This window comes from Kryptolebias marmoratus, linkage group LG12 (assembly GCF_001649575.2).
Source record: "Kryptolebias marmoratus isolate JLee-2015 linkage group LG12, ASM164957v2, whole genome shotgun sequence".
NCBI lineage: Eukaryota > Metazoa > Chordata > Actinopteri > Cyprinodontiformes > Rivulidae > Kryptolebias > Kryptolebias marmoratus.
This window is the reverse complement of record NC_051441.1, coordinates 11,118,610-11,130,613: the sequence shown is the minus strand read 5'-3', so window position 1 is coordinate 11,130,613 and position 12,004 is coordinate 11,118,610. Positions and strand designations below refer to the sequence as shown.

The window sequence follows — 12,004 nt, the reverse complement described above, 5'->3', positions numbered from 1 at the left end:
CTTCTCTCTGTTACCCCATCAAAAGTATCATCTGAGAGCTTGGAGGGCCTTTCACTGTGGATCTACAGCAGCCATATGTGCCATTCTCATGCCTTAGATACAGTACCAAGCTCTCTTTTATGTGTCTCGTTTAGACTGGAAACACAAATCTTTCCAGAGCAAAAAGAAAAAACAAAAACAATACAACAGACTTTCTTGCATTGCTTGCTTCTTGTCACCTTGTGAGAAGAAACACAGGAGAAAGGAAAAGTTAAGAAAAAATACTGGCTGATTACAAGAAAAGAATAAGAAGCACACATCAAAACCAAAAACTCCTGAGAGAGGCTTAATTGAAAGTCTCCCTGAGCCTGAATAAAGAGCACGCAGGCCTGCTAAGTTTTTGCAGGTGCATCAGGTAAAAAAGGGCCCACAGATGCTAGTCTGCCACCAATATGTTACTTTGAAGATGACCCAGGTGCGGCGCAGCCTTTAAACCTGATCTTTACCCCCCAAAAGTCTGGCTTGGACTGGTCTGGTGCAGCTCAGATTAATTAAAAACGACCTCTGAATTCTGCTCTTTATAGCTGCTCTCTGACTTTAAAGGGAGTTTTTCAAAAAGTAAAGTGCACAGGGAGAAATATTAGCCTTGGTACACTAAAGGGACAGTTAGAAAAGCACTTTTTGTTCTCTTGTCTGAACGTTTTAACGTAATAGAGACAAAGAACACTACCTTCTTCTCACAGCTGATCTGCAGTTCATCTCTCTCCTGCTGAAACTTCATCTCTTGATCCTGAAAGAAAGCAGAGCGTTTACGATAAAGTGCAGCACAGACACAAAAAGTGAGTTTACACCAAACCTGTAATACAGAGGCATGTGCACATGCAAATTTTACATTTGTGCACACTTCTGCCGCCATGCAAAACTCATACCCTGACTTGTTGGTGCCTTCGATGCTCACTGTCCTGGAGCTGCTGTTTGAGCTGAGCCACAGTCTTTTCCAAGTCTTCGACCACCTGACAGGCCTGCGGGAGAAAGTGGACATCAGAAAGAAAACAAAACAACGATCTTGTATCAGTCAGCAGTAAATTCTGGGGAAGAGCCGTGTGGATGTGTTGCAGTAATATGAACCTTTGCGGCAGACAGAGCGTGTTCCTGATGTAAGTGACTAATATCGGCTTCGTGTTTGGCTTGAAGCTTCTGGAAGGTCTGTCCATGTTGCTCACTCTGCTGCTCTTTCTCCTTCTGCAGCATCTCTATCCTGCAAGCATTAAACTGCTTGATTAGAGTTACATATCTGCGTCCCTCTTACGCTGGGATTTGCTCCTATTTACACACAAATTAAACGAGTCATTGCCTTCCAGCTGCATTACAGGTAAACTAATAATACAGCTTACTCATATTACTCATAATTAAGCAGTTTTAAGGAGCTTGTATGGTTTTGTCACTGCTAAATCTCTTTAATGTGTCTTTATTTCACATGTCAAACACCTCCATACCGTCTGTTAGCTTCTTGCAGTTCAGCGCTGACGGATGCAACGCGGATCTCCAACTGAGCTTTTTCCTGAGTGACTCGCTGACGCAGTGAGTTGCCCTTCTCCACCTCCACCGACTGCTGCCTCACTCGCATCTCCAGCTCACGCACCGTTTGCTCCTGGATGCGCAAAAACCACAAAGTGTAACAGCTTGAAATCACTGAGGGAACATGCATGAGATGACATCAAGGGTTGTTGCCAAACTAAAAACAAAAATGAAGTCGGTACTTCGTGGCGAAACGCGTAGCTAGCAGCTCCTCCGACGTCGTTCTTGACCATATGTGGTCTCACTCTCAAAGGATGTGAATCCTGCTTAATCCAGGCTTGTATTTAAACCAGATTAAGTATGTTTCGGACTGATTGTCTTCAGAAATTTGATGGCTTGTGATAAACTGTCTTACTAAAAAATAAGAAATGAAAAGGCTGATGACAGAAAACGAGAAATAAGAAACAAATGCTGATGATGTGTCTTTTAAAAGTGGACCTTTTTCTTTGACTATTCTCATTTACATTTGTTTTTTCATTCCATATGCAGCTGGGAAAATGAAATTTATATTTCTACATGAATAATTTGACATATATCTGAAAACTAAGGTCAATTTATATGTTTTTATTGGCCCTCTGTTAAAACTAAGTTTATAAGTTTGACATCAACTTTCTACAATTCCAGTAACATCATACAAAAAATTTAAAGGAGGTTTTAACAATAAAGTTGTTATTATTATAGTTTCAAGTACATGAAGTACAGTTCTAATCATCATGTCTTTTGTCTCCTCTGACCACAAAACTATCGCCATACACAAAATGCTTTCTTTAAATTACAGGGTCAGCTGCAAACTCAATCAAACCACAATAAATACATGCTCGCAACGTTCTTTTTCTTTTTTCATCTGTTGAAGTTTTACATTGCATCAGAAAATGAATAGTTCCGACAGGAACTGTGAAACTACTGCGCAAAGTGGTTGTGCTATGGGCTATTTTAATATTTGACTTCTTATTTACCATGCTCTTTATTTTAATCTGCATTAATGATAAAAAAAGATGACTTACAAAGGTTTTGGAATCCTCACATAATGTCTGGAAACAGTATTTACAGTTAAGGAGAATAAAACTGTCAAATACTTTTACTTTTAAAACTACCATCACACTGAAAATGCAGCAAAGGAAACATACTTACTGGAGCCCCTTGATGTTTCACAGTTGCAGATTTAAAAAGCTGCCAGCACTAATGTGCCTCACATGGGCGTGTTTTAAAAAAAAAACTGTTTTAATATACAGGAAACCAACACTATCAATAATGTTTAAAATGTCATTTAGGATTAATTTAGGTTTTTCAACTGTGCATTTTTTTGTGGCGTTACAGAAGCTGAACTTGATTCAGATTTTCAGTGCAGACAACAATCGGATCAGAATCTTCTAGCTGTTTTTTTTTTTTTTTTTTAACAAAAAGAAACAGCTTCTTTCTGCTACTGTCCCTCAGCATGTACACGTGTCTTTGTATCTGCACACATAACAGCACGGAACGCGGTACGGGCAGGTTGATAAAGGAGATGATAAAAGACTGAGCGTGCCAGTCGATCTAGATGTTGACAGAAGCCGGCGATGACAGCAGGTGGAACGACGAGGGAGGAGGGGAAGGGGAGCGTTTGAAAAGAATGCGCGAGCAGTGCCGATCAAGGCTGGTGAGAGGGATTCTTGTCTTTGTGGCAGCAGCGTGGGGTGTTAAGAAAAAGGAACAAGGGGCTCTGTGTGGTGCTGGGACGCGTGCTGACACTCGGCTCCCTGGCAGTAGATGAGAAGAGGAACGTCTGCATACTGAGGCTTGACTGGGCACACCTGGACGCGCTCGGTGGGAGCAAATCAGGTCCACTAATTAGGTGTTTTAGGAGGAGAATGACTTTTCTTGTGACGTGCAGACTATATAAGCTACATCATGAGCTCTGCTCCCTTTCAAAGATTTCGAGATAAAGTCTTTGAAGTTTCAGACGCAAAGTAATTTACTGTGAAGGACATTTCTTTACAGCTTTTGTGGACTAAGGCCAGCAACTGGAAAGCAGCCTGCATCAACAGCCATCTCCTGAGGCTCGCCAAGCTGTGAGCATGAATGTATAATGTGGATTAAACTCTAGTGGGAGAAACAAGTCACAAAAAATAGAGGGGATTCAATGAAAGGTGTTAAGCCTTCATTAAGGCTGTTCTTTACAGTAAAAAATGGTAATTGATTTGACAGAGTTGTTAAATACAAGTCAATCCTTTTCTATTCCAAAATATATAATCTAAGGCTATAACAGCAGTTATTGATCTATGAATAAGACTTAAATAATATCTGCTCTAAAGACATTTTAGCCAACACAATGCTACAAGAAACAGCAGGGGTTTTGATATTATTGCTGGTTTTCTGCAGCTGGAAATAAAAACAAACTGCTGAGACAAATGATGCCACTTTCCATCGTGTCTGAGTCTCAGACTGTTAATCTCCCCCAACATGAACTAAGCTTTCCATAACCACCAAACACTGCCCAATTAGACAACTACTGACTTCTGTCCAGCTGGTTACTTTGCTGTATTGTAAACATTTTATGAGCAACAATCTCTGGTGTTGAAGAATTTGAACCAAACCAAGCATGATGACAGAGGATTGTGTTCGTTCATTGGAAGGCAATGTGCCGCTTTAGATAAAATAGGTACTTTATCTATCATTTATTTGCTCAACTTATTTTGGGAAGAGTTTTATAATGCTATTCCAAAATCCAAATATTTTAAAGATGCTGTCAATTGCGCTTTGAAAGTTTGTATTTGAGTTAATGGGCTAAAAATAATCTTAAAATGACATAAAATGACAAAGAGAATATATAATTTAAATAAAGACAGTAATTTATGATCTAACATAATTTTCTTCACCAGTCTTTAATAGTCACTCATTATGGATGTGCTTTGACAACTGTTGAAGGCTCATCTAGCTGAGTGGTCAGTGCCACAGTATCGTAATCCTAAAGGCTGCAGGTTTGAGCCCAGGTTGTGCCAGGAAGGGCATCTGGCGTTAAACAATTGCCAAATCTCTTGTGCAGCAAAAACAAAAAAAATTCACAATGCCAAATGTTCAGCATTAAGATGAAGAATGTGTAATTTGTAAACAAACACAGCCAAATAAAGATCATTTAGGAATGAGGATTACATATTTTATTGCCAGCAGTTATCAAAAGCACATGATTAAAAGGGACTGAGCCTTCTTGATCTCAGTGTCAAGAAGTCAAAAAGCAAAAAAAAAAAAGGAACGACAAAATATAAAACATATTTGGATGTTAAGCTTATTATTAAGTCAGAAAGACAGAGGCACAGATAGTTTGAATCTTTAAAAAAAGAGATGGAAAAGAAAAAAATAGTGAAAGACTAAGAGAAAGATTTACTGACGCTTGTTGCAAAATCAGTTTTGATTTTTGAACATTTGTGAACAAATGTGAAAACGATTATAGTTGTGCCTGGCACTGTTGCGTATGCTTACATGTGAGTTTTCTTTTCTGGGAGAAAAAAATTAAAAAAACATGCACACATGCTTTTTAGTCACATGCCTTCTTTAATATAATCTTTATACAAATACTTAAAGGTTAAATATAGGTGCACTAAATAAACAGTATTATCCTTCTTATTGTTTTTTGGCTGAATCTGAGCCCTGTGTTGTTACAAAAATAACTTGTGTGTCTAAAGTAAATTAAAAGCTTCTTAATATCAAAAAGACATTTTCTTTTTAACTTTACTCTGATCTGCACTGCTCCTGATAGACTAATAGATCAGTGGAGTTTTGAAGTCCCAATCACAGAACCACTAAATCTAAATCATCACCAGAGGGTTAATTGCCCCGGATACTAAATCGGACTCAAAGAGACGCTGCAGCTGCTTAAAGTCCACTTTAACGCTGCTGTCCACAGCACGTCTATAGCTCAAGCCAACAATATAGCAGGAAGACACCTAATTTCCAATGAGAGAGGGTTCTTTTTATTCTTTTGGACTTTGTCTGTCCTTAATTATTAAAAGGGGGCCTTACCATTGGCTCCGCACCATCTAGTGTCTGATGCCTTTTAAATGCAGGCCTGTTGGCAGATTAAGGCCAGAAGAAATAGGTGTGACATGGATAGAAATGCTGAACTCACATAAGGATTATAGCATGTATGTAATATACGTACAGCAGACATTAAGCCCATATAACATGCTATATAAAGAACAGCACGTTGGACTGGTGTTGATGATCCCAGCTAATGAAATGTGTACAATCCCATTTAAAACCAGAGTCTTTTCATATAACATCAAAGACACTGCAGATTTGAAAGGTGTGTGAGTGTGTGTGTGAGTGTGCATATCTTTGAGGACAATCATAGCAATGAGTAAGATTTAATATGAACTAAGATCAAAGCCATTTAAAGCAATGACAGACAGAGAATATTGAAGTCACTCCCACCCAGATGTTAAAGGAATGCCTCCCTTCATTTTTAAACTGAGAAGATGAAGTAGGTCAGTGTTTCCTTATTAGATTTGTGAGGGGTGTATACATTTAGAGCTAAAATGTGCAGAAGATTTAAGTCCACGTGGGGAACAAAAAGCAATAGCAAATAAGCAAATAAATAAAAAATAAAACAACCTATGAATCAATTTATAGGTCAGTTTTTAACTCATAAAAGAGAAAACTCCTGGAATTATTGTCTGACTTGTCCAGAGACACACATCTCACATCTGCCGCAACAGACCAGTGGTTTGAGGTTTTAATTTTACTTCTGCAGATCTGATTAAGAGTTTAATGTGATGCTCCTTCAGTGTAAGATACTGCAGTCTCCTGTACATCAATGTAAAATGTCTTTCACAAACAGTAAATAAAAAGTTTTTTTGTAGTGATTTTTTTAAACTAGGATACAGAAAATTTAAACAGTCTGTTAAAAATGTCAATAAAAGAGATGAATCTAAACATTTGATGGTTTTTACCATCATGTAAACATAGTAGAAAAATATACTGTAAATATCTGGACTGTAGGGGACCTTGCAGAAAAATAAAGTAGGGTAAAAGGAGAACTGAGGCACAGTTTGAATTTAATTCTCCTCATTGAACACAAACACTTACACACGTAGCTCTGTACTTACTGTGGCCTGTGCACGAGCGTTATACTCAGACTCCATCTTAGCCAGCCTCTGGTTGGTGTCTTCCAGCAGCTCCTGGATATTTTCTGTGTGTTTCTTCTGCATTTCAAACTTTTCCAGCTCCGTTTCTGCCACAGCAGCATGCAGCTGGGAGGGCAGAGGAAAGCTACATATTAGTCACAAATCTTTTTTTACTGTAGAGTTTACACGTTTGTTTCAGTTATTTCTCAATGACGGTCCCAATTTTGAAAAAGTTGGTTAAAAAAGAAAAAAAAGTTGGTATGTTGTGTAAACGCAACGATTTACAGATCTTGTAAATTCCTATTTTATTCACAATGAAATGTAATAAACATGTTTAAACTTAAAAACTGTACCTTTTTTTGGGGAAAAAATAAGGTAATTTTGAATATGCAACACAACACAACTCAAAAAACATGGGACGAGGAACCAAAAGGTGAATAAAATTTTGGTTTCTGAGATTTGCAAATTATTGTGTTATGTTTTTATTTACGTTTTACACAACGTCCTGACTCTTTTAGAATTGGGGTTGTAATTCCTGGACATGAAACTCCAGTCTTCGTGAAACTCTCTAAATAAAAGACTATTTCCACTTTACAGAGAACTTATTGGGGTTAGGGAGACATCATTCTATGATAAATTACTTTAGACATCTGACTTATTGACCTCATTGTGATAAGTTAAAAATAAAGTTAAAATGCAAAAAGCAATAAGAGTTTAAAAAATGGCTTCATCCTTTTTTTTTTTTACAGTCATAACACAGCTGATTTTGACTCCCTGTAGTGGAATGTTTTCCATTAACCAGTAGTTTCCCGCTGGCTTGGAGCACTTGAAACAATGTTGGGCTTTAAAGTATCACACCTTCTTCTCCCACTCGTTTCTTAAAGAGTCGGCGCTCTGATCCGACATCTTCTTCAGCTCCGCTATCTGCTTGTCTTTGCTCTCGCAGATGACCTGGGATTCCCGCAGCAAACTTTGAACTGTGGGAGAGTAAAGACACAAACACTTAGAAAGCAGCCGGGTCTTGCCTCGGGGTATAAACACATGGATACGCAGAGACGTGTGCTTGTGTGCATTGACGAGCTGCCTGTAAATGAGTGTCGAAACAGATTTTCTTCTTCAAAACGGCAAGTTTTGCAACCAAATTTATGTTTTTCTATGAAGTGCTTTTGGAGTTAGATAAAAACTGACGTTAGAGAGGAGGAGCCGACAAATGGGGTAAAAATTTACAAAAAGGCTGTATTAAAAACAAAAGTCTCAAATTATGTGATTAAACTTCTGACTGAGCAGCACAGCTTGAGAACATCAGTCTACACCAGCAGCCTCTCACTGAATTGTATCTTCCTGGGCTTTTTCCTCTGAGTGTTCAGAGACACTTCTATAAACACCCCTTCCAGTGAACCCCACAATCAACTCTCACCTTTCCTTTCCAGCTTTCGGATCATCTCCTCCGATTCTTTCTGCTTGGCCCGGTACGAGCTCTTCATCTCTTCGATTTCACAATTTTTTCGGTCCAGTATCTAAAGTACGTAGAAAAGAAAGTATTTGACTGTTTCGTTGTCATTTTTATGATTCAAGACTTTTTGACTTTCATTATGCTTCAGCAAACCAAAAGTCATCAATGGATGAGTTTGATTAGATAAATCTGGAAGATAAATTTAACCCAATTAGCTTTAATAAACAGGGTGTTTTTTCTTAATATTAGTCGACTTAAAGATGTTATCTACGAGGACATCTGTGCAGAAAATTCCTGCATGACCTGAGAAAACCTCCTCCTTCTTATGCATATGCTATTCCTTAGGAGACTGCAGGCAAACGGAGGAAAATGGCAGCTGAGTGAACCACCTGTGCTGAGGTGATGAAGTAAATGCATCTGCTTGCTGCTGCCATCTGGGCGTAATTAGTTAAATTAGGCGGTGGAGAGATGCAGCTCCAGGAAGGGAAGCACAGCCTACCACTCTCGTAGCACTTGTTCTCAGTTGAATAATATATGTAACACATACTGTATATATTGTGTGACTGGCCACAACTTCTGCTCAGATGGTCAAAGTTCTGAAGCAACTACAGTTTTGAACACAACAGAACAATTATCTTTTCTTTTAAGCATGCATTGAACAGCACAGTATAAACTAGTGTATTCCAACAACACACGGTGGGTTGCTCTGATTTTCTGACTGAAATGACAGAAGAAAACAGAGCTGTTGTTTGTTCATAGACCCCTATGAAGCCACCTATTAGCCCAGCCTGTCATCATCTGTGTGAAAAGGATGAGGGAGATGAAAGGACGATTGCGCGCCTGGAGCAAAGTTCACAAAATATTTAGGGATAACCCATTTTTTTCCACCTCCCATTTCATCACCCTAAAGAGCCTTGTCTTTTTAGGGTTTGCTAGAGATGGTGATGTCACAGTGTTAGGTCCACGGAGAGTGGACTAGACGGTGGGGTATGGCAGCTTTTAGGGTGCGTCATTTAGATCTTTATAAGACATCCTAATGCAGTGGGAGACCAGCTTGAATAGCCAAAGCTTTAAACCAGTGAATGAAAAAAAAAAAAAAAAGTGAACTACTACAAAAACAAAACATAAATAAATACTTCATTAACAAGAAAAGTATACCTATATGCCATAACATTATGGCATATAGGTATACGCAGACAGGGAAATTAACAAACTAATTCAGTTATTAGCAAACAACCCTGTAGCCTGTTCTCTTATTAGCTTCTTAGTTTCCAGCCCATCAAAAATTATCAGTATCCTTTTTTCCAGCTTACACATTATTCAAGAGCAAACAAATTAAAAATAAACCTACACTGTCTATTTACCATAAAGCAAATCAAAGTGTATCTTTAAATCCAATCATTTATAAAGCTATATAAGTGAATATTGAAACAAAAAAGAAAGAAATTCACAGAGAATTAAACTGGACATAACTCGCAATCTGAGTGAAAGCAGAAAGAAAGCGAGCTGCCATCCCGCCTCTTGTCAAACACAAAGACACAATGAGCATCTTAAAGTGGAGAGACCATTTCTTTCTGTTTTATGGAGAGCTTCTGTGGCAGCAAAGGAACGTCAAAGCGAGGATGTGACGGATTCCAGGTGGCTGATCTGCAGCCCAGCTGATGGGCACCTAATGTGAAATAAACCGGCTTCACGGCTGCTTTCACCAGCTGACAAGCAGCTTTGAAAAGAAGTCAAAAGAAACATTCTATTACTTTTCTTCTTACCAAAGGGCATCAAAATGAATAGCAGGAGCTGTGGGCTAAACAGACTTCATGAGTTTTGAAGATCTGTGAGTCTAGCTGAGGAGTCTGAAGAAATGCAAATACTGATCAGGGTTTTAAGTATTTTCTATTATTCATCATTCATCAGACAAACTAATGTCTCAACCAAGCATTTCCAGACACTTTAAATTCAAAAACTGAAGGTTTGCAACAACACAACAGCAATGGTTAAATTATACAGCTGCACTGTTTTCTTGTTATTTTCATTCTTGCCTTTTCAACATCTGCATCATGTCGCTGCTGCATTCTCAGTTTCTCCTCCTGGTGCTTCGCCTCCAACACTTTGATCTTCATCTCAGTCTGAGAGCGCACAAAAAGCACGTGTCACACACAACATTAGCAACACTTGCACTTATTTGTCATTCTGCTTCAGACTCCATACATGGTGTTTCTGAGTAAAATGATCTGCTAGCTGTCAACACGGTTTGTTAAACTATTTTTCTCTCAATGACACAATAACAGAGTTTACTTAAATTTGCTAAAGGAAAAAATAATTAGTGTGAACCAGCTTTCATTCAAGCACATGAACAGTTAAAAAGACATTTAACCAGATTTATTTATAATCGTATAAAGGAGCTGAATGAGTAGAATTATCCAGTATTGGCTGCCCCATAAAACTAGTCTGAAATATTGTATATTAAAAGAAAACGACTGGTTTGAAAGACCAAAAATCAAAAAACTTTTCTTCCATCAGAAAATAGCACATGTAAAAAAAAAGGGTTCCTTCTGTCCACTAGTTTAGACAGATACAAGCAATTATGACAGTTTCCTTTCCATGATGGTAGGCGATAATAATTTAGGTAAGGTGGGTGTTCGAGTCTTTTAGCGAAATACATCTTTGTGAGTAAAAATCATCCCTTCTGTGTTTTGGGTTTTTAAGTCTGACCAAAAAGGCTACATAAAATCTATAAAAAAAGAGAATCAATGAAGAATGTTTCTGCATTGTGGGTGGTGCTTTTACCCCCATCATACTTGTGAGTGTTTGCCTTGGGTTTCTGTGGAGCAGTAAGTTTAAGAAACATAACGTGACAACATTGTGTGACAACCTGGCACAGCTAGAGATCACACAACATATGTCAGAGTATCAGATACGTAAAGAGGCGATGTCATGTTATTTTCTTACCGCCACATATCTCAATACACAACAGGTGCGCCAGGCAAAGATGCAAAAGTGTGACAGGGATGTTTGGATTTTGTTCTGTTTAGCTGATTGTTAAAAAAAAAAAAAAAAACAGGAAACCAATCACATCCGAAATCCACAGGATCAAAAACAGAACATAAGGCAAAACTGATAAAAGATTTGCACACCAACAGAGCTCCCATTGCACGACTTCACTGACCTTTTTCGTTTCTGCCATATGTTTAGCTGATTGTGAGAATAATTGAGTCAAGACTGTATTGGGGTTTTTTTGGCGGACATTTTTCATGGCCTAACCCCTGCTATAGGCATTTTTGTCACCTTCCATCACTTCCATGTTTTCATTTGATCTCTGGAAATTTTATTTTTCCTTTTTTCTTCAAAGCTGCTGTCTCTAATTAGTTTGCTTAGAAGATGTTTCCCCCCACAAACACACAACACATGGGGACACACAGAAAACCTTTGACAGGAAGGGAAAAAAATGGTTGTTTGCTTTGAAGTCGCTACTTAAGTTCAGTCAGTATTTGTTCTGGTGTGTTAATCAAACCTGCAGCAGAGTGACAATGTTCTTCCTTTGGACGTGTGTGTGTGTGAGCAAGTCAGTGGTTAACAACATCCTGAGGCTAGATCTTGCTTGTTCTAGTCATCAAAACCATTAAGCAGAAAAATTCCCTAAACATTACTTGGCACAGCAAACCTCATTAGACCTCTTGGTAAATATCAAAGCAAAACAAATGTTTTATCTGAATAAAATATATTTCAATTGCAATATGTCAAAGATAAGAGTTGTCAGAGAAAGTAAAATCTGAGGATTGGTGCAATACAGCAAAGACCAGGTCATGTTTTTCACCGATACAAAAGCTTGTTTGTTTTTGGCTTAAACTGGTGCTTTGACCACGGCTGGTGTCGATGTCGATGTGACCGTTTCCTCGAA

The 12,004-nt window shown here is 38.3% G+C and overlaps 1 protein-coding gene across 6 annotated transcripts in view; it reads right to left on the bottom strand.

Annotated features, from left to right (window-relative positions):
• Positions 1–12,004, bottom strand: part of cep112 (centrosomal protein 112) — a 92,254-nt gene that overhangs the window by 62,453 nt on the left and 17,797 nt on the right. For 4 of the 6 annotated variants that reach the window (XM_037978736.1, XM_037978737.1, XM_025007172.2 and 1 more), the window contains 8 exons: positions 10,146–10,232; positions 8,074–8,173; positions 7,515–7,633; positions 6,639–6,782; positions 1,476–1,630; positions 1,108–1,237; positions 909–1,001; positions 710–769 (listed from right to left, as the gene is read on the bottom strand). In XM_037978736.1, coding sequence (XP_037834664.1) covers positions 710–769; positions 909–1,001; positions 1,108–1,237; positions 1,476–1,630; positions 6,639–6,782; positions 7,515–7,633; positions 8,074–8,173; positions 10,146–10,232 — 888 coding nt within the window. The remainder of the gene's footprint in view (positions 1–709; positions 770–908; positions 1,002–1,107; positions 1,238–1,475; positions 1,631–6,638; positions 6,783–7,514; positions 7,634–8,073; positions 8,174–10,145; positions 10,233–12,004) is intronic. The other 2 variants (XM_037978739.1, XM_037978740.1) reach the window with 1 other exon arrangement.